Source organism: Eumetopias jubatus, unplaced genomic scaffold, assembly GCF_037043125.1.
Source record: "Eumetopias jubatus isolate StellerSeaLion01/CBP00866 unplaced genomic scaffold, mEumJub1_p1.0 scaffold_6, whole genome shotgun sequence".
In the NCBI taxonomy this organism is placed as follows: Eukaryota; Metazoa; Chordata; class Mammalia; order Carnivora; family Otariidae; genus Eumetopias; species Eumetopias jubatus.
The window spans coordinates 101,531,018-101,553,272 of record NW_028274812.1 but is presented as its reverse complement, the minus strand read 5'-3'; the positions used below and the strand labels follow the sequence as shown (position 1 = coordinate 101,553,272).

The following is a 22,255-nucleotide window of genomic DNA, read 5'->3' as shown; positions in this document are numbered from 1 at the left end:
AATGCTGATTTAAGGTGATTTAAGGAACTTCTTCAGTATAATATACAAACTGTTGAAGCGTTGGAAGCAGAGTATTCATCTGTTTGGAAATTAGTCAGGAGGCTATTGCAATAGACTACGCGAGAGATGATCCAAGTTTAGCCTGGATTTAAATGCTGGTAATGATGTTGGTGAGAAGAGCACCATTACCAGAGGTATTTTGGAGGAAACGTTGTCAGGATTTCGTGGCTGCAGGGTACACTGAAAGAGAGATGTCAGGAATGATGCCCAGGTATCCATGTTGTGGAACCTGTGGCGGGCGGTATTTTTCCACTGAGATAAGAAATACTGAAATAGGAGCAGAAGGGATTGTTTGCTCAGTTTGGGGTTGTTGAGTTTTGAGACCTATTAAGTGATGGGGTCAAGTTGGATACCTGAGTCTCAGGGAAATAGTCTTTGAGAGAGGTTTAAATCCAGGAGTCATAGGAACATAAATGGTAACAGAAGCCATGTATTTGGCTGACGTTGCCTGGGACTTCCTTGAGGTCATCAACGATTTAAGGTTGAATGAAGAAAGAAAGCCAGGAGATGATGTCATAGAACAAAAAGGAGGAAGATATCAAAACGGGGATGGTCAGCGGGGTCCAATTACACTGAGAGGCCAAGAATAGGTAAGGAATGAAAACTTTACATTGCACTATCAAATATTTTAAATACGTGTACCAAAAAGAAGCCAGAAAAAGAATATATGCTGTATGATTCTATTTATAGAAAGCTCAAAATGAGGCAAAACTAATCTATAGCCTTAGAAATCAGAAAGCAGTTACCCTTGAAGATAGTAATTAGAAAAGGTTGGAAGTGGCTTCTAGTTCCTGGTAATATTCTGATTCTTGGCCTGGGTAGCTTCTACAAATATGTTCACTTTGGGAAAGCTCAGCAAGCTATAGGATTATGATTTATGCACTCTTCTGTACGGACATTAGACTGCAATATGAAATGTCTCTTAACAAAACAGGCCTGAGATCTGGGGGGAAAAAAGTAAAAGCATATTCCCTTGACCCAAGAACTCCACTTCTAAAAACGCATCTTCTTGGTATAATAGCAAGTATACAGAGATTTCTATGAAGGGATTTAATTACACATTGTTCATAAAGATTAAAAAATCAACTAAATATTTTAAGTAATTCACTGATTAAAGACAGGGCAACCCTTCAGTGAAACTCTACAGAACACCAGAAACCTGCTTGCTGATGTAGAAAAGGTATACGTGATAATACTAAATGCAAAGCAATGCAAAGCAACTACAGTGAAGTCTGCATTACCCATTTAAAATTCAACTGTGAAGAGAGTAAGCATATAGGTAAATAGTTCTGAAGGCAGCATAAAGGCTTTCACTGGGGAGAGAGGAGTCTTTGGTAACTGGCAGCAAGGATTTCATGGTGTGCCCATGGCTACACACAATGATGAAGTGAGTCAGCATGGGTAACATGCTCAGCTCTCTCCTCTGAGGCAGGTTATTTGTCTTGTTTTGCAAGTGTCTGTGAATTTCTGCAAGAACGAATATTCACTCTGCCAAAGACCAACTAGGGGAAAATGTAGAAGGACAATGGAGAATTCAATCTGCTCAAATTTGGGGAGGGGGTATTTACACATCCTTTAAAACAGAATCTCATTTAATATTACAAGTTTTGATTCTATTTATTTTGTATTTTTAATCACTAATTTTTGTTGGGTGATCTGAATTTTTGAGAAAGAACAGGAAGTAACTATGAATTAAATTTCCTTAAGTTGTCTGTGACAAAACTGAAAAGTTTTGTTATCCATTGCCTCTACCCTTAATAAACACTAGGGACAGGGAAAAGAAATGAAACTGAATGTAAGATGGAATAGCATAGCACCACCTACAAAGACGGTTCTTTTCTTCCAGGCTGGCATGTTTGCATTAAAATTATTTCAGTGGGGAAAATGAAAATAGTGGAAGTATCAAATATAGATGGAAGGGTTTGCTATCTCAGTACCGCTAGAAATAACAGCATTGTTCCCTTTTCCCAAGTCTCTAATAGCCCATGTTTCTCAATCTCGCATAGAAACCTTAGCTCCTACTCTAAAACCCAATTACCGATGCCCCCTTTGCTTTATTAACTCATCGTGGCCCTTACTATACCTGAAGAATGAGAGAAAAGAGGGAAAGTAACAGCTCTCAGACCCTGCTTTTTGCTTCACCCCCTCTTCCCTCAGCAGTGCTGGTATCATGTATGTTACCAGACCTGTTGCAATTTCTTTCACTTCTGAAGTGAACTCTTACTTTTTAATGAATTTTTTTTTTTCCACGTCCTCTTATTCCAGCCCTTGCGTGGGGAAAAATCACAAAAAAAGAATAGCTAACATCTGGGTATTCCTCTTACTGACTTATGTTCAGCTTTCTCTTTTGCTAACAGATCGACATTTTTCCAAGGCAAAATAGGCTCTAGGTTTTAAACAGTGTTAAGAAGCATCGCTCCTATTCATAGGAGTATCAGACGTTGGGTTATTATCATGCAGTGATTTCAGCGAACACTAGATGTCAGAGTTTAACTCTCGATGGTTTCCCAAGGAGTGAGCCCTTGAATTGTTTGTAGTTGTCTCATTAGAAGTTTTGTTGCATTTTGCTTTATTTCTTCTCAGCAGGTTCCCTGGATCAGACAAGTTTATTCTAGGGCTTATGTGGAAAATAAATACATGAGAATAGCAATACAAATCCTGAAAAAATAGGGTAAAGGAGGAGATTAACCCCACCAATATTAAAACATACAAAAAGATTATATAATTTATAGTATAGTAATGGTACATGATTACACAGAACAATGAGATAGAAAAAAATTTAAAGGTTCAGAAATAACCACAAGTATCTAGGAAAGTTTAAAACAAGATCAAAAATGGCATTTCAAATCACTGAGCTAAAGATGGAATTTTAAATAAACGGCAATTTATTTAAAGGGACAACTGGATAGCAATTTGAAAAGAAGTAAAGTAGGGCACCTGGGTGGCTCAGTTGGTTAAGCGACTGCCTTCAGCTCAGGTCATGATCCTGGAGTCCCGGGATCGAGTCCTGCATTGGGCTCCCCCCTCAGCAGGGAGTCTGCTTCTCCCTCGGACCCTCCCCCTCTCATGCTCTCTCTCTATCTCATTCTCTCTCTCAAATAAATAAATAAAATCTTTAAAAAAAAGAAAAGAAAAGAAGTAAAATAAAGTTGGATTCATACCTCACACCTTATACTAGGATAAATTCCAAACTGATCTGAAATTAATTAACTAATTAATTAATTAATAGACTTTTTAAAAGTCACACAAATACTAGAGAAAACATGGTTTAGTTTCTTTATGACCTGGTTGTGAGAAAAACCTTCTGAAATTCAGAAACTCCAAATTCAGAAGTAATAAAAGAAAAATGTTTAAGTTTGATAAATAATCAAATACAAATGAGGAGAAACTATTTACAACTTATACCACACAAGCAAGAAAGAATGAGAAAAGTATATATCAACATAGACCTCTGCTTATTTTGCAAACAGAAACACAGGAAAATTAAACCAGAAACTAACTTTTTTTTAAGTGACCTCTAAGTAATGGAGATAGGAATGAAGATAAGACTTCTCTGAATATATCCCATTTATATACTTTTGCCTTTTAAACAATGTATGAAATTGGGACATAAAAAAAATCTAGCTCAGAGAGAGAGATCAAATATGATAAAATATTAGTGAATCGAGGTGAGGGGTACAGTTGTTTATTATACTATTCTTTAAACTATTTTTGTGTTAGAATCAAAACTACAGGTAAAAAGTGGCAGATTTACAGGCAGCTCAAACTGTACAAATGACAAACGAAAGTCACCACAAATTTAAATATCACATTTTATCTTTTTAAAAGATTTTATTTATTAAATATAATATTTTAATGCTAAATATTACATTGAAGATGTTAACTTCTCATTTTTTCTTGACTAGGGATTTCTTCTTTACCTTCTCATTGGTTAAATCCATGACTAGTAATTATTAAGAAATATTGAATTTGCAATGTTTTACTCTACTCAAAAACTTTAAACCCAGAAATAGGTGACAATTTAGGTCAGCGGTAGATGCTGGGAACCTGAGAGGCAAAGAATGTGGAAGTAGAAACAAAGAGTCGTCAATGAGAAAAGAAAGAGGAAGCAGGGCTCCAAAGGGGAGGGGGGGAGAAAGATAAATATGATAGAAATAGAAAACTAGTTAATTCAACAATGATGTCAGGCACCATTCTGGTATTAGGGATAGGGCAGTAATAGTTATATTGCAGTGAACAAAATAAAGGAAAATCCCTACCTGCATTCATTCTAGGGAAAATGGCATTTATTGTGTGGTAGGCACTGTTCCAGGGACTTTACATATGCTAATTCAGTCCCAACAACAACCCCAGGGGATTAGTGCTATTCTTACCCCACTTTTCAGGTGAGTAAAGGAAGGGTAAGTATGTTGCTAAAGTCCCACAGCTAATACATGGCAGGGGTAGGACCTAAATCCAAGGAGGTTAACTCCACCACTCACACTCCTAAATTCTGCTCTATATCACTTTAGAAAGTAAGGAAGGAGCTGCATAAAAGACAAAAAGCAAACAAAAAAGGAAAAGAAAGTGCAGAGAAGAGGTAGAAGAGACACAAAGCATAGAGGAAAGGATAGCTATCAGGAGTATTAAACCGAAAGGGGGCTGGGGCCCCTGGGTGGCACAGTCGGTTGAGGCTGAGCGGCTGACTCTTGGTTTCAGCTCAGGTCATGATCTCAAGGTCATGATCACAGGGTCCTGAGATCGAGCCCCACATCGGGCTCTATGCTCCATGTGGAGTCCGCTTGGGGATCTCTCTCCCTCTCCCCCTGTGTCCTCCCACCCTGCACTCTCTCTCTCTCAAATAAATAAATCCTTAAAAAATAAACAAACAAATAAAATTAAATTGAAAAAAAAACTGAAGGAGGGCTAAATTCCACGCCTTTCTGAATGAATTTATGACATTGAAAATAAGAACATGAAATTGTCCTTAATATAAGAGCTGAGGAAAAGGACAGAGTAGAGCTAGGTGGTGGGATTATTAATGACCAAGTCAACCTACTTTACCATTTTACTCAAGCCTTGCCCTTGAGAGGTGAATTATGAAGTATTTATAACAGAAAAAGATTATTACTAACAGTTACTTTGAGTTCATGAACATTCCAGATCAACCTGTTTGCAGACTTGCTAAGCAAGAGACTGTATTTTCCACCCACTCATTGCTTTGTTGATATAATGTAACACATTATAACAGCTAGACATTTGGGGAATGAAGTCTTTCTGGATGTAAAATATTAAAGATTTCCATAGTTGCCATACCCTTACCCAGAGCACATGTACATTAATAAATATAATAATGTAATGGGAAGAAAAATTGCCTTGTTCCCCCTTAAAAGTTTTTATTATAACCTAATCAAGATTGGGTGTTAAGATCATGACCTTTAATTTACTAACCCAAATGATTATTTTATTTGAAATAATTCATAAATATTAATTCACCCACGTTGAGTCAAAGATTAAATTATCTCTGGAAAACACTACATGTTGCTGTAGAACAGGTCAACTTTTGTTTATGCTCAAGATGGTTATACGGCAAAGAATATGGGTTCTTCATTATCATCATTAAAGACTGACTCAATCACAAATGATTCAATTTCCTGTTTAATAAGTTGCTTAGTCATACTCAATAGGAGGGCTCAGGCTTATATCTTGATCTTTGACAGGAGAGAATGACGATGAATATACTTTAAAACTGTGGGTGATGCAGGCAGCTGACACTGAATTGCAATTTCAAAATTTCTTTTAAGCAGCTACTACTCAGAGCTACATGAGTCAGCCCTTGCAGTTAACTGACAAACCTGGTATGCATCTTTTAACTCCAAATTTCAAAGTACCTGGCCAACATCATTTAGGGGCCACCACCTCTCTATGGAGTGGAAAGATAATAGGCATAAATGTTTCATTTACGTATATATATATATATAAACAATATAAAAATTTTACATATATATATATATATATATATATATATAACAAGTTAGTCTCTGGCTACATATATTAAATAAATGTAAGGCTCTTTTTTCTTCTTCCAAGGACACAAATATTGGTCATTCAAAATTTAAAACAAAGATCTCATTTTTAAAAGTTTGCCTCAGTTTCCATTTTATCTCAGACTCCTGGGCTAAGCTGCTTGATATTCACAGAATTGCCACATCCTCACCGGTCCTCTTCCTCACTCCCCCCACCCCTCATTTATAACTACCAACATTTCCTCCTATCTAGTCCAGGATGATGAGTCTAGTTCTCATTCCCTAGCTCTAGCCTTTGACTTTTCCCTGAGGACCTCATTAAAAACTTTGCTTTAGATTCCCAGTTCTAAAAAAAAAAAAAAGAACTTTAAAAAATTAAATTAAAAATATATTTCAGACTTAAATTTGATATCCGAAACCATACAAATCCTAGAAGAGAGTACAGGCAGTAATTTCTCTGACATTGGCCATAGTAATATTTTTCTAGATATATCTCCTGAGGCAAGGGAAATAAAAGCAAAAATAAACTATTGGGGCTACATCAAAATAAAAACCTTTTGCATAGTGAAGGAAACAATCAACAAAACTCAAGGACAACCTATTGAATGGGAGAAGATATTTGCAAATGACATATTTGATAAAAGTTAGTATCCAAAAAATATAAAGAAATTATACAACTCAATGTCAAAAAAAACCCAACACAAAACAAAAATTAAAAGTGGGCAGAAGACATGAACAGACATTTCTCCAAAGAAGAAAGATGGCCAAAAGACACATGAAAAGATGCTCAAAATCACTAATCATCAGGGAAATGCAAATCAAAACCACAATGAGATACCACATCACACCTGCCAGAATGGCTAAAATCAACAACACAAGAAACAACAAGTGTTGAAAAAGGAACCCTTTATGCACTATTGGTGGGAATGCAAACTGGTACAGCCACTGTGAAAGACAGTATGGATGTTCCTCAAAATATTAAAGAAGAATTACTATATGATGCAGTAATTCCACTACTGGGTATTTACCCAAAGAATATGAAAACACTAGTTGGAAAAGATATATGCACCCCCTATATTTATTGCAGCATTATTTATGCTAGCCAAGATATGGAAGCAACCCAAGTGTCCATCCATAGATGAATGGATGCAGATGTGGTATATATAGATGATGGAATATTACTAAGCCATAAAAAAGAATGAGATCTTGCCATTTGCAGCAACATGGATGGATCTAGAGAGTATAATGCTAAGCGAAACAAGTCAGAGAAAGACAAATACCATATGATTTCACTCATATGTAAAATTTAAGAAACAAAACAAACAAAGGAAAAAAGAGATAAACCAAGAAACAGACTCTTAATTATAGAGAACAAACTGATGGTTACCAGAGGGAAGGTGGGTGGGAGATGGAGGAAATAGGTGAGGGGGATTAAAGCATATATTTATCTTGATGAGCACCGATGAATGTATAGAATTATTGAGTCGAGCCACTATATTGTATTCCTGAAAGTAATACAACACTGTATGTTAACTATACTGGAACTAAAAATTTTTAAATATATTTTTCAGGCTTCATAATTTTCAAAATGTTACCAGAAGAATCCTTTCATTTGATCTTCACAGCAGCCTTGGGAAGCAAGTGGGAACAGACATTATTTATACCTTCAGATGAGAACATAGGATTGGAGATGCTGGGAAACTCACCCAAGAGAACATGACCTGCCAAAGTCTGAGGACTCAGTCCAGTGTGATCTTGGCACAGTCTAAGTTCTCCAGGTCATGAGAACCTCAGCTTTCAAAGGAAATATGATTGAAGTCTCTTTTAAAAGGCTGATAGTTTTCAAGATCCAGGCTGGATTTTATTTATATGGAATAACCTCACATTATTCTCAAACCTGTGCTTTGTGTTCATTTCAGCAGCTTGTTTGTTCCTTCTTGTTTTATTCACTCAACTTGTATACAGTCATAGGCTAGGTAGGATGATGAAGATCTTTTATGCCATGCCTAAGAGTCTGACTTTAGTTTTGTAGCTTCAGGGATTGGAAAGGAAGAGACAGAAAGAAAAAAAAAAGTGGCACCTGCAACACTCGGTTAAATATTAGATACATGGGGTCGGGATAGCTTCTGAGGGAAAATGAAGATAATTGAATCACCAGTCTTACTAATCTTTGAAATAAGGAATAGAGAAAAAGAGGACAGATTTAAGAGACTAAATGAGGAGTTCAATTTTAGGTACTTTGGAACCATGGAACATTCAGAAGGTGTGTCCAGTAGAAACATATTTCATTAGGTTAGACTGTGGTAAGAAACAAATCCCAAATTTGTTTTTTTTTTCAATAACAAAAGTTTGTTTCTTGCTTAGAATATGTATGACTACAGCTCTGTTCTATTTGTTGTCTTCATTCTCTGATCATAGCCAAGATAGCAGCATTCATCAGAGGCATGCCCAGAGCCAACCTTGCAGTGACTCTTCAAGTTTTTGCTCAGATGCATCCGATGTCACATCAGTTTACATCCTATAAGCTGAAGCAAGTCACACGGCCAAAGTCAGCATCAGTGGAGTAAGAAAGTGTACTCCCATAGAGGGAGCATTGCAATTCCTACGGTAAACAAGCCAGGAAATATGAACCTCTTTCAGGAAAATGAAGTAAATAATTTGAGACAATAATACAATCTACCACAAGTTTGGAAGTAAGTGTCATGGTCTATAAAAGAGATAAATTTGAGACTCATTAGTGTACAGGTTGCAGTTGAAGCCATGGGAATAAAGTCACAGAGTATTTTAGACTTGTGAGAAGAGAAATGTCAAGAACAAAACTATTTTCTACATATACCTCCATATATACCATTCCACCATTGTTCATAATGTTGCCTTATGCAGAATGCCCCATTTGTCACTCTCATATCTAAATTCTGTTTATAATAGTGTGGTAGACATTAGTATGATTTTTTTTTTTTTACCTCTTCTTAACAATACTCTGAATTGTTTATTGGAGTATCAGCTCTCCCTACTGCACAGTTTTGTTAGGTGGAAAGACCAGCTGTTTGCTTTTCCACTGTAGAAGCTGAGGGGGCCCCAAAGGCTTCTTTGACTATATCTTCCCTTTTACTGTCCTATATTGTCAAGGGGTAAGTAAGTTGCATAAACTCAGCCAGTTGGGTACTTCTGAGTGAGAATTTGACTCCTGAGTAAATGCCACAAGGACAAGTGAGAGAGTTGTTCATTCAATCCAGCAATGGAATCTGTTCTTATAGCACCAACTTCTATCCCTCTGCAACAGCTTGGATCCCTACCCATTTTAAAGTCGGTCCTTCTGCTTTCCCAGCAAATCTGTGAGCTCTTCTTCTGAACAACAATATCCTTATGATAAAACCTATTTTCCTTAAATCATTTAAAGTTGGTATACTAGCCAGTTTAGGTTTCCATAACAAAATACCACAGACGGAGTGGCTCAACGACAGAAATTTATTTTCTCACAGTTCTGGAGGCTGAAAGTCCAAGATTGGGGTGCCAGCATGGTCAGGTTCTGGCCAGAGTTCTCTTCCCGTCTTGCAGATGGCCACTGTCTTACTGTGTCCTCACATGGGAGGTGGGGAGCGGGGGCAGATCTGTCTTCTTATAAGGCTGGAGTCCTATCAGACCCCACCCTTATGACTTCATTTAACCCTAATTACTTCCAAAAGACCCCATCTCCTGACACAGACACATTAGGGGTTAGACCTGCAAGTGAAGGGTAAAGCTTCTAAAGGCCAAGGTACTAGAATAACTGAGAGGGATACTATATCATTAGTATTTAAAATAACATATGAATCTAATTGGCCAAACAGGAGGGACTGGTCCCTGGGAGACTGGGCTATTAAGGACAAGCTTCTTTTGACCTTAGGAGGGTATAGCATCTGCCATCACTTTTTAGATCCCAGGTATAGAAATTGTTTTACTACTCATCAATGGCTGCATATTTGCCAAGTATTGTAGACAATTCAGAGAGGAAGTTAAATGGGTTCACTTTAGCCTTTTAGGCACTTTGAGATATTAAAGCGGGGGGTGGGGGGCACCTGGGTGGCCCAGTGGTTAAGCGTCTGCCTTCGGCTCAGGTCATGATCTCAGGGTCCTGGTATCGAGCCCTGCATCAGGCTCCCTGCTCCACAGGAAGCCTGCCTCTCCCTCTCCCACTCCCCCTGCTTGTGTTCCCTCTCTCACTGTGTCTCTCTCTGTCAAATAAATAAATAACATCTTTAAAAAAAATAAATAAAGCAGAGCAGACACCACTATCCTGGAGGCACACTGCCTATTTCTCTGTTTCATATTCTTTTTAGACCTTATCTCTTTGAAGTTTAACTTATTCTGCATTTCCTGTGAAAATTCTTTTATGCATTAATACAAACTTTTTGACATCTCAAAATTCGGGTGCTATATGATGGGTGAATCTGTTTCATTTCTCAGCAAATAGGTTTTCCCCATTCCACATTCCCACTCTAATCCCTCACCCAATCTCCAAAGGAAAAAAAATTAAAAGTAATATTTTTTGGTTTACATTATATTTTCCTCAAAATACAAACACTTTCATTGAAATTCTCTCAATAGTCCTGCAAGGATGGAAAATGCAGTGTTATTGCTACTTGAAAGCAGCAAAAACAAAAAAAAAAAGGCTTAGAGTTTATCATGTAGATTTTTGGTGATGTTTCTCCTAATGCTGTCCATGGACCACTACCATCAGAATAACTGGGAGGCTTGTTCAAAATCCATACTCTGAGTGCTACCCCAACTCTATAAGAACAGAATCTTTCAGAGCAGAGTAAGGCATTAATCCTCAGGTGATTTTTGTGTACATTAAAGTTAAGGTATTATATCCTACTTTTGGACAAGGGTTTGAAGAATGAAAACTTCAAGAGGACAAGCAATTTGGCTTATTCTCCCAGATGTCCCCATCATCTAGAATATTGGCTGACATTCATTTATCACACATTCAGTAATTACTGGTTGAGTAAATGAACAGAAAAGAAGGTGAAGTCATAGGCTTAAAATAGGACTAACAGGAAATAGGAGGAACCATTTAAACATGCTAGAATCCCGGCTCCACTGTTTATTGGTGCTTGATCTTGGACAAATACTTAGCCTCCCTGTTCCTCAAAGTTCTCAAGGAGACTATAGTAATAGTACTACTTGCTTAGTTTGTTGTGAAGAATAAATGAAATTAAATACATAGAGTGCTTAGAACAATTCTGGTCTAAAACACTTAAAAACTTTGTCATTTAACAGTAACCAGCCCAAAGCCAGATGGATCTGACCTAGATTTTCTCACTCCTTCAACACTTATGTGAGTGTGTGTGTGTGTGTGTGTGTGTGTGTGTGTGTGTGTATGAATGACTTGGCAAACATCAGAAGGTCCTCTCTTTCCAAAATATCTCTTTCACCACACTACTTGGCTCTTTCATATAGGGGTAGAAATTTCCAACACTGCAGTCATTCTTCTAAAGTAGATAGGGAAACAGTGAGCGTTTGCTAGTAAAACAAACACCTGTTGTTACTAAGGATGGACTGGCGATCCCAAACGAAGCTCCCCTTTTTTCCATTAGCTATAGTTTCCCCCGTTATCCCCAGCCAAAGATTAATGTGTCAATGTGCTCGCCAATGAGCCGATTCCAAAAGTCTACCCAGAAATACACCCTTTTTATTTTCTTCCAGAATTTGAGAGACATACTACTTTTAACCGCTGGGGTTAAAGAGAAAGGGAGTGGAGTAGTGAAGGGGTAAGTTTAAAAAACGACGTGAACACAGAATTTTAAATCCTGAAGACATTCATTTAGCGATTTGTTTTTGTTTTGTTTCTGTTCGATCCAAAGCACTAAACCCCTTCCTGGAGTAAGCATTGATAATAACCGATATGAAGACAGGAGCGACCACTGTCCCAACAGATCCTGCATCCCAAAGGAAGAACAAACCAAAAGCCGTTTTCTCAAAGTCGGCTCCCTAGGGGCGCCTGGGTGGCTCAGTTGGTTAAGCGACAGCCTTCGGCTCAGGTCATGATCCTGGAGTCTCGGGATCGAGTCCCGCATCTGGCTCCCTGCTCAGCGGGGAGTCTGCTTCTCCCTCTGACCCTCCCCCCTCATGTGCGCTCTCTCTCTCTCTCTCTCTCTCATTCTCGCTCTCTCAAATAAATAAATAAATAAAATATTTAAAAAAAAAAAAGTCGGCTCCCTAGATCTACACTGGATAATCTTGGCAGCAAGGTAGGGATGAATTTGGACTGGACACGAAAACTTTTTCACAAGAATTTGATTAAGTCGGATAATTAAAACAAAACCAGAAAACTTCCTTGTTTCTTCACCTGGGAGGCGCGTCCTGGGAAAGAAGAGGGCACTTTGTCGCGGGCATTTCAGGTGGGGGCGCTGTGCGAAGTGTCTTTTGCGCCTCTGTCCGGGAGAAAAACAGAAGGTGAAAATCGAGTAGAGCTGAGACGCAGGAGGGCATAGAATGAGAAATACGACAAAAGCAGCAGAGCCGGGGCGAGGGTAAGAATGAGAAAGAGGCACGACTGCCGGGCTGTCAGGCTCTTTGTCTTTAAAAGGCTAGCAAGGCCGAGGCGGACGGGACTGGGAGGCTCCGAGCGACAGGAGGCGGGGTCAGCACCGAGCTGGTCTCGGGCCGGGCGTGCCTAAGAAAATCCTGCCTGTCCCGCGCTTTCCGAGCTCAGCGGGAGTTTGCTGCGTGAACCGCTTCAAGAACCAACGAATGAATGAGCCTCCTACTGGACTGGGGGCCTCGGGGCCCCGCGGGGCTGCGAATCTCGCGGACGCTCCGGGCATCGTGGGGAGCGCCGAGTCCTTTCCGCGCAAGCTGGGGCGCGGGTCTCCCCTGGCTCCTGGTGCCCGGAATCCCGCGGTGGCGGGGGCGGCAGCGGGGCCGAGGGCGAGCGGAAGCCGAGGTGGCGCTCCGGGGAACCGCCCGGCAGCTGAGAACCTGGACTGTGAGCCGTGGGTCAGAGAGAAAGTGCTCTTTCTTCTGCACCCAGAGAGATGGTTGGGGACTCCAGGGGACCCTGCACGGGAAGAAGTGGCCAGTGGGGAGGACCTTTTCCAGGCGGCCGGAGAGGACCGGAGACCCGACTGCCCGTCTCTCTTAACACGAGAAAAGCGAATTTCTGGCAGCCGTGTAGACGCTCCTTTCAGAGCCCTGCCGCGGGACCCCGCATCCCCACCCAAGTCCGTGCTCGTGCGGATTGTGGACTATCATATGACAGAAGAAGTCCTGTGGACCTCATGGACGAAGGGCCAAATGACCGCACGGACCGAGGAGCACTCCATGAGGGCCATCACTTTTCGCACCAACAGGGAGTGAAGCACCAGGCTGTGGGGCGCCAGGACTCCGGAGAACCCCCGGCTCTCCCTGCGTAAGGAGAGGCGCCCCACGTCCACGCCGCGGGGAGATCACCTCACGGTCCCGAACGACTGGATTGCCCGAGGATATGAAACAGGAAAGAGGAGCCTGAGGAATGTTGCGGGCTGGTGGATGAGCAATAAGTCTTAAGAAAATGCTCTTCCGGGAACGCCAACCTGTAATTAACCAAAGGCAAGGACCTTTTTTGAGGCGGGGGCTGCGCTGCAAGGAGGCAGATGACACCCCAGACAGAATGAAGAACTGTGAGCAACATAATACCTCCTTTGTGTCTTAAATACTGTGACGGTCTCGGGACCTAAGTCATTGGTAAAGGGGAAAGAAAGGTATTTTCAAATTGGTAAATTGTGGGCCATTTGAAATAAGAAAATGTGTTGTTAATTCTCACTTTGCAATACATCTCAACTGATCTCTTTCCCTGCCTCCCCACTCTCTCTTTAAGACCTAAAATCAGAAGTGAAGTTTTGATTCAAAGGGAGTGGGAGTAGATGGGGAGAGAGGCTTGTTTTAAAGCTGAAAAAGAAAGTAAAAAGGAATGGGAAAATTAAAATAAAGCAGCAAGTAAACAAAATCTTTCCTTTTTACTTTCTTCTGATGTGCACATTTTTCTTTTTTTCATTAAGTGTTAGAAAAAAATAATAACTAGAAAAAGAAGAGGGGGAGAACGGAAGACCCAGCTCTGAAGTTTAAATGCCATTTAAAGGGGCTTTACTACCCCCAAAGTATCTAGTAAAAATGCTTTTTATCTGGTTTTTATTTATTTTAACATTTTAAATATGGCAGGTGAGTCTGATCTAAAGGTAGATAATGTATAGTTTGCCATAAAATAATTGTATATCTTACTTCTGTCCATAGTCTCTTATTAATAACATTTGTATTCAGAACCGGATTGAAAATACATCTCTCTTGATGCTGTTGGAAAAAAAAAAAAAAAAGTCTCTTCTGGTGCTATTGAAATAAGGCTTTTTATTTGTTCCTCTTTTTTATTAAACACCATTTTTATTAACTCTGTAGTAGTGTGGTCTAGTTTGGGGATCTGTGGAGTATTTGGTTAATGCAAGAACTAACAAAGTTAAGTGGGCTGCTGGCTTTTGAAAAGTAAACTGTTGAAAGTGCCCCCTACCTCACTCCTCGCTCTGTGCTCTTTATTTTCAGTTTAGAGTTTGAAATGCCCTCAAATATAATCTGATCCACCTCTTGCCTCCTGGCAGACAGGATCGGTAAGATACATCCCTGTTTTACAGATGAGCCAACCTAGGTGTAGAGGTCATGTGGCTTGGGTAAGTCACACAGCTGGTAATTGCATAGGCTTACTAAGTGGGTAAGAATACGATCTTCTCCCTTCTAAAGGTTTGAGAATGGCCTTCAGTGGTACTTGAGTCAAAAGATGACAGGGCATCCTGAGTTTTCTGACTCATGTTTATGGGACGTGCTAGAAATACCTTAATGCCCATGAGTCCTGCGAGGCCTTTTGGCTGGAGGATCACCACTGGCAGTTCTTAGGACTATGAGACCCACACTTGAGGGAGGAATGCAGCACCTGACCTCATCTGTGTTCAAAGCTACTTGGTAGTAGAAAAAGTAATATAGGCCCCATAAAGTGAATTATCTTTTCCTCCAACAACTTTGGCCTCTGTGTGAGGTTAAACTTCTTGGCAGACAGTTTTCAGGCCTGACTTGATGAATTTGGTTGTGAGTCATTATTTGCCCCCAAAACATCATTTGGTTCCCTTCTCTGTGGAGGCCAACTCTGAAGTTCAGCTTCTTGAGTTCAAAACTGTCCCACTTCTTACCAACTGTGACTTTGGGCAAGTGCTTAATCTCTCTGTGCCTCTGTGTCCTTATTTAAGTAGAGATAATATATACTATTAACCTCATAAGGTTTTTTTTTCCTAGGACTAAGTTAAATGAAAAAAAACTCAGAATAATGCTTCACATAATAATGAATGCTCAAAGGTAGCTGTTACTATTAGTGTTGTTGTAATTGTTTAGTTCACTTTCATCCCAAGTAGGCATTAGGTTTTTTTTTAATAAAAAACAGCTGAAGACATATAACAAGGAATCCTGTACAATCCAAACTGGTGATTTTTATTGATTCTTTTCTGCATTCCTGAAAGAAAAAAACTTCTCCCTAGCTTTTCCCAGCATTTAGTGGATCAGTAAATACATCCTTAAATTTCTTAGAAATGACCTCCACGTCCTGTGATATTTATCCTATGATTCAACGGCCTAAGGTACACATTGCTTGACAGGGTCTTTGAGGAGGTTTCAAGTCTACTTAGTTCCTCTTGGGCAGTAGGAGTTTTAAATACTTTCTTTAGGTGTCAGGTTTGTTTTCCCTCTGGGATTTTAAATCTGATGCCCTGTTGTCTCAGAAAAACAGAATAGACGCAGTTTTCATTTTATCTCCTTTCTGTCAAAACTGTATTTCTTCAAGTCAGCTTAACTCTTTTAGTCCAAATATATTTAGGTTAATTTTATCTCAAATAAAAGTTATTTTTATTTTTATTTATTAAAGGTTTTATTTATTTATTTATTTGTCAGAGCACAAGCAAGGGGAGTGGCAGAGGGAGAAGCAGGCTCCCCGCTGAGCAAGGAGCCAGATACAGGACTTGATACCAGGACCCTGAGATCATGACCTGAGCCAAAGGCAGACACTTAACTGACTAAGCCACCCAGGTGCCCCTAAAAGTTATTTTTAAAGCACTCACCAACCTCCCAGTTAACTGCTTACAAGTACTTAACAGATTTCCTTTAAACCATATCTCCCTGATACAAAGTAGTAAGTTGAAGTCCTGTTGAATTTGCTTCACAGGTTTTCCTGATCCAAGCAGAACCCCCTTGTGTGAGGAGCCTGAGGAGTCTTTTTGCATGTACAGTGTCCTGGGAGTGAATCCAGAGTGAAATCCGAGTGTCCCCAATATGAAGAAATCTCCAAGAATGTCTGGGTCTTTGCTCTTAGGTCTTACTTCCACTTTGCAGAAAAATGTGACCATCTGAAATTGCCTTCGGTGGATGAATCATAGCAAGGACTTTTCAAAAGCCACCTGGCCACTCAAGTGACCATAAGGCAAATTTCACACAATCACCATTAGGCAAGTGTTGACCTCTCTGAAAACCTTTGTCCACAACCTCCACCTTTGTCTACAACCTTCACCACCTTTGAGATTCATTACATTTGACTTGCTGTTCTTATTCTTGTTGGTTATCACCACTATTTAATGTGCCTTTTTGCTTATAAAAAAGGAGAAAGACAAATCTTCCTGTTAGAAAAAGTTGTATTCACTGCAGAAAAGTTTGAGGAAATATTTTGCGAGGAAAAAACAAAATTGGGAGTAAAAGAAAAATTCACCCATGACCCAAATCTCTTAATATTTGGTACATTTCCCGTCTTGTTTTATGTATTTTGTCCTATTTTTTATGTGTATTTTATTCTATTTTTTATGTGTATGTGTATACATACCTATATACATACATTTTCTTGGCATAAGCTATATATAAACTCTGAGTATTATAAACTAAGGTATACTGATACTATTCAAGGGGAACCAGGAGCATGGGCAACTCTAAGAATATTGTTTTAGAAATGCAGAATCTCAGACCCCAGTACAGATCTACTGAATCAGAATTTGCATTCTGACAAGATCCCTGGGTGGTTCACATTAAAGTTTGAGAAGCATTGATATATACGTGCCATATTTAGTTCTATAGCCTACTTTGTCACTTACAAAAACTAGAAAGTTTTCATTTTCTCTCTGTGCCCCTATTCATTAACAACCGTTAACAATGCCATGGAAATAGTACTTTGTAGAATTGGGAAAGCATTTAGACATTACAAAAGAGTGAAATAGATACTGGTTTGTGAAGTGGCAAGGAGATCTCTAAATATCTTCAAAAAATTTTTTTAAAGAGTCTTACTATTCTAAAGTTTCATAATGAAACATGGATTATTGGAGTTCAAATTGTTTCTGAAATGTGGTTCTTTTATTATCTCGGAATGTGAGACAATACTTATTTAAAAACCCCCTGAGGGAAGAAGGGCAGGAAGTCGTTAAAGAAAGCACAGTTGCAACACTTCTGCGGCTGAGTCAGGACTCCTCAGCCTTGAGCACTCTCTGCTAATGAATAGTGAGGGGGTGGGGGGAAAGGTGGAGCTTGAATGTGAATAAACTGATTCAGAGGAGAAAACAAAGGCTGTGACTCTTGGACACCCTGATACGTTTATAACTCTAGTCAGTACTTTGCTCTTTAATTAGGGAGGGCAAATCTTTATAACCTTGCTAGATGAAGATAAGAGAAGACAACAAGTGCAGTTTACTTTGGAAAGAGTAGGAAATCACAATCAGTTCTTAGGCACTTGAGCTGCCAATATTTAGCAACAAAATGGTAGACTTGGTCAGCTTCAAGGCATGGAATCAACTTTAAAATCAAATTCAGATTCTAAGTGTAAGACAGAATGGATACTTTTGGGGAGCCTGCAGCCTTCACAAAATTGGGTTCTTGTTTGGTATAGGAAGGGAGGCAGGCAACATCACTGGGCACTTGGCAGGGAAACAAAGGTAGGCAGTGCAGAGGGAAAGTGACCAAGATGACCTAACATTATCCTCAGCTTGAGCAAACTACAGGTTTCTTTCTGACTGCTTCTGACCCTCCCTTTTCTTGGAGCATTTTCTTTAGAAACTTGCAATTGGAAATTCATTCTTTGCCTTTTTGACATGTAAATCTTTCAACTTCTTGTCTGTTTTGCATCGGAGGAATGTCCTTCTCAAGGATCTGGGAGCCATCTCTTGGAAATGTAATCAAGAAAGACAGGGTCCCTAACTTAACAGTCTCTGGGAGAGGGTAAGAGCCTACCTTAATAAGTATCAATTAGCAAACAAGATGGATTAATTGAATTGACCAACCTCCCCCCACAATGTCCTCCAGTACTTTTCCACTAACCTAACCCAGTGCTTAAAAACTCCCCCACCTTTTATTTCAGGAGAGTTGAGTTCCATCTCGCTCTCCTTTGCAATAAATGCTTAAATTTCTTTATAAAGTCTTGAATAAATTCTTCCTGGACTGTTCAATTCTGTCTGGTACAGTTTTTCTTTGACAGTAGTGAAAAAAAGGAAGGGTTCATGCATGCTCTGATTGGAAGCTGTTAGCATGGAGAAGCTGGAGCTGGGCTATCTAGAGAAACTTTTTAGGATTGGCTTAGGGCTTTCTCTGGTGTGTCCTGAGCTGGAAGGGTACAAAAAGAATAGGGAAGCCAGCAGTCACTGACCAAGTTCTGATCTTTCTGGTCTGATGGCAGCAGAAGCTGTGGTTCCCAAATGGCTTGCTCCACAAGTTGTAGGTCAGAATTCTACAACCAGATAAATAATATCAGCCTCGTGGGATTTTTTTCTAAGAGTAAGTTAGAAATACTTGGAATAAAAATAATACTCAAAATTAGCTATTATTATTATTATTCTTATTCTTATCTGTGCTGTTGTTGTTTAGTTCACTTTTCATCCTAACCCAGGCTTTAGTCTTGAATAACAAAGAACAGAACACATATAACACAAGAAGTCATATCAAAACCAAACTAATGGCTTTTACGAAGACGCTTTTCTGTTTTTTTCCGTATAGTATCGTACATATCCTGGCCATTGTCCATTTTTATATTCAGTCTTTCATTAATTTTAGGACTGGCTTGAAGACAAAATCAGAAACCAGAAGACCTAGTCACAGAATTCTGGAAGATCCAGTCACAGAATTCTTTTTTGGAGATAGTCACATTCTATTTATTTCTTAGAAGCATTCAGAGAGCAGCATTGTAAGTAGTTTCTTCATGGGAGTGAGATATGCTTTGGTATAGTTCAGTCCTGACTGTTGGGATCCAAAATGCTACATAATGGCTCAGTGCCACCTTACTGAGGTAAGGGCTGTGTAGGGTCTACCTAGCCATGGGTATTACCCAGTGATCACTGAGGTTGTTGGGTGCATAAGCCTAATCTTAAGGCTGGTTTGTTGGACAATGTGCCCCAGGCCCCAAACCCTGAGTGTTAAAGCTGATTCTACACCCACTGGATTATCCTTAGTCATATGTCCATCTTCCAAAAAAACTCTTGTGGCTTCGAGGTTATTTTAGAGTTTTTTTGTTTGTTTTAAAAGATTTTTATTTTATTCATTATTTTAAAGAAAGTGTGAGAGAGAGAGGGAGAATGAGTAGGGGAGGGACAGAGGGAGAGAATCTCCAGCAGACTCCCTGCAGAGCACAGAGCCTGATGGGGGCTCCATCTCATGACCCTGATATGACTTGAGCTAAAACAAAGGGCCCGATGCTCAACTGACTGAACCACCCAGGCATCCCGACTTTGAGTTAATTTTGAAAGCTGATTAGGTCTATGGAACTGTGGATATAATTGAATTCCCAAATTCAACTTACTTGGGAGAAGGGTAGGTGAGTATAATGGGCACCAAATAATTTTTGCCAAACCAAGAGAGCTTTCAGGGAGGACTTCTGTACATAGTCAACTCCATAAAGATTGATTCTCTGACAGCTGGTCTCCATGTCTCAGAGAAAAGCCTGAGCAGGCCTATGGATTTCCCACGCCAGCCTCGGTATTAATCTGGATCCCTGAGGTTATAAGTTTCGGGCTGTGCAGTCCTTTTCTTTTCTTTTTTTCTTTTCTTGTCTTGTCTTTTTTTTTTTAATTGAAGTATAATTAGCATACAATATTACATGAGGTTATACAGTCTTTCTATCCCCACATAACTGAGTGGGAAAATGTGCAAATGTGTACGTGAAATAATTCTATGATCAAAAGGTTGGAGTGGAAGAAAGGAGATTCTGTGACCCGTGTTGAATGGCACGCCAAGGACTAGGCAGTGGTCAGGGTTTGTCCCAGGAGCAAAACATAAGCCATGTGTCATCTTTAGAGATCCTAAAACTGTGATAAAGCTGGACTAAAAGTCTGCTTTTATCATCCCCAAGTGCTTAGTGATAAAATACTCCTTTCTGAAAAAAATCTGTTGTTGATCTAAATTCTTAAAACTTGCTGCTTACTTTTTGAATTTTAATAATACAGATGTAAGCTTGAAATTAACACTTTAAAATTTTTCTTTTCCAGTTTTTTAATGGGGAGGATAATTTTATTTTGATTTTTTTTTTTTTTAATTTTGGAAAGGGGCAGTATAGAGGCAGAGGGAGAGTGAGAAAGAGAATCCCAAGCAGGCTTCACACCCAGCATGGAGTCCAACAGGGGACTCAGTCTCACAACACTGAGATCATGACCTGAGCCCAAATCAAGAGTTGGACGCTAAACCAGCTAAGCCACCCTGGTGCCCCTGTGGGGAAGATAATTTAAAGATCTTTTCTGTGTTGTCCCCCAACATCTCTCTCACACACATGTGGAATCAACTACATGTGTTCATTTGGAGAGTAAATTCCTAAGGGTTCAGAATCTCTTGAACTTACTCAGAGTGCACTTTTGTGTCTCCATCCTGTATATAGTCCTGCATCCCAAGATTCAGTATAAACATTAACAGCAATGATTAGGAAAATGAAGTTGAGTTACTTCAATTCTGACATTGTATGTGACATTATGTGTAAAATTTAAAATAAGGAAACATTAAATTAAATGTTAATTTAATGTTAATTAAATTTAAACAAGAATTAAAATAAGGAAATATTTTCTGTTTGATAAGTGCAAATTTAGTTCAGACATAAACTATTTTACTGGATTTGGATAATATATTTAACATTAAATTCATTTTTTATGCATTATTTTAAAACTGAAGAGTGAATCAAGAAAATAAAACATTACATGAGTGGTATAATTTAGTAGTTTTGTTTTTGTTGCAGACACTTCAATTTTATTAAAATTTACTTATCAGTTACTTGACAGTTCTTTACATAAATTATTATTATATCAGACTAACCAAAGGATTAGTTATTTGTTTTACTTTATGATTGTTCCTGAACATTCTTGTTTCATACTGGTTTTAAAAATTATCTTCCTTTGGGTGCCAGATTCACCACGCATGCCACTGCCAACGTGTGGTCATAAAGTCTCAAACATACGGGACTAAACAGGTTGGACTTAGAACTCAAGATTTCCTGCTCTCTAACAGGAACAACTGCTTGAGAGAAAGCAGTCCACAAATTCATGTGGACTTTGGATTGAGAATTCGCTGATATGTTATTCAACACCAGTTAGGTACTAAGGGCAACTCGGAAAGTGCAGCTACTCGCATTTGAATGTGTTCAAACAATAAATTAAAATTAGCAGGTTCCATTTCTTTGTCATTGACGGTTTTGTTTATTAGGTGAACAAAGTCAGGGAAGCTGAGTCTCCCCTACCTGACGCATTCTAAAAAGGCTCTGTGGAAAATGCTGCTTTGGGAATGACCAGGAAGAACTTAACATTCCTCTCAGTTTGACTCAACTTTAGACAGGTTTCTTCCTGGCTCTAGCCCTGACTTCCATTTTCTTAGGGCATTTACGTGAGAAAACTTTCACTTACAAATTCTCTCTCTGCCCCTTTGACTTGTAAAGCTTAAAAACAAACAAACAAACAAACAAAAAAAACTCTTACCAGTTTTACAACCCAAGAATGTCTTTCTCAAGGACATGAGACCTCTCCCTTTGAAATGCGGTCATCAAGGAAGTCAGCACCCCATCTCCTTGTCTCTGGAAGAGTAGGAGCTAAACTTCAATGGAGGCTAATTAGCAAACATTAATGGCCTAATCCTAGAGAAAAAAATGTGCAAATTAGGGAGTAACTCAGCATAGGAGATATAGGATATTGATCAACCTCCCCACT

At 39.2% G+C, this 22,255-nt stretch overlaps 1 protein-coding gene across 3 annotated transcripts; it reads left to right on the top strand.

Moving 5' to 3' along the window:
* Positions 1-12,733: 12,733 nt before the first annotated feature.
* On the top strand, positions 12,734-13,808 carry CUNH6orf141 (chromosome unknown C6orf141 homolog). 3 transcript variants are annotated; one of them, XM_088024352.1, is made up of 2 exons: positions 12,734-13,180; positions 13,238-13,808. In XM_088024352.1, exons 1-2 carry the CDS (start codon positions 12,801-12,803, stop codon positions 13,404-13,406), a joined length of 549 nt encoding a protein of 182 aa, XP_087880478.1. In that variant the 5' UTR covers positions 12,734-12,800; the 3' UTR covers positions 13,407-13,808. The 3 variants fall into 3 exon arrangements, with proteins under 3 accessions (XP_087880478.1, XP_087880477.1, XP_027953246.1); XM_088024351.1 differs by having other exon boundaries at positions 13,217-13,808; XM_028097445.1 differs by having other exon boundaries at positions 12,734-13,808.
* Positions 13,809-22,255: the final 8,447 nt, after the last annotated feature.

Coding starts and splice junctions, on each gene's coding strand:
- CUNH6orf141 (XM_028097445.1), top strand. CDS start 12,801: ATGAATGAGCCTCCTACTGGACTGGGGGCCTCGGGGCCCCGCGGGGCT.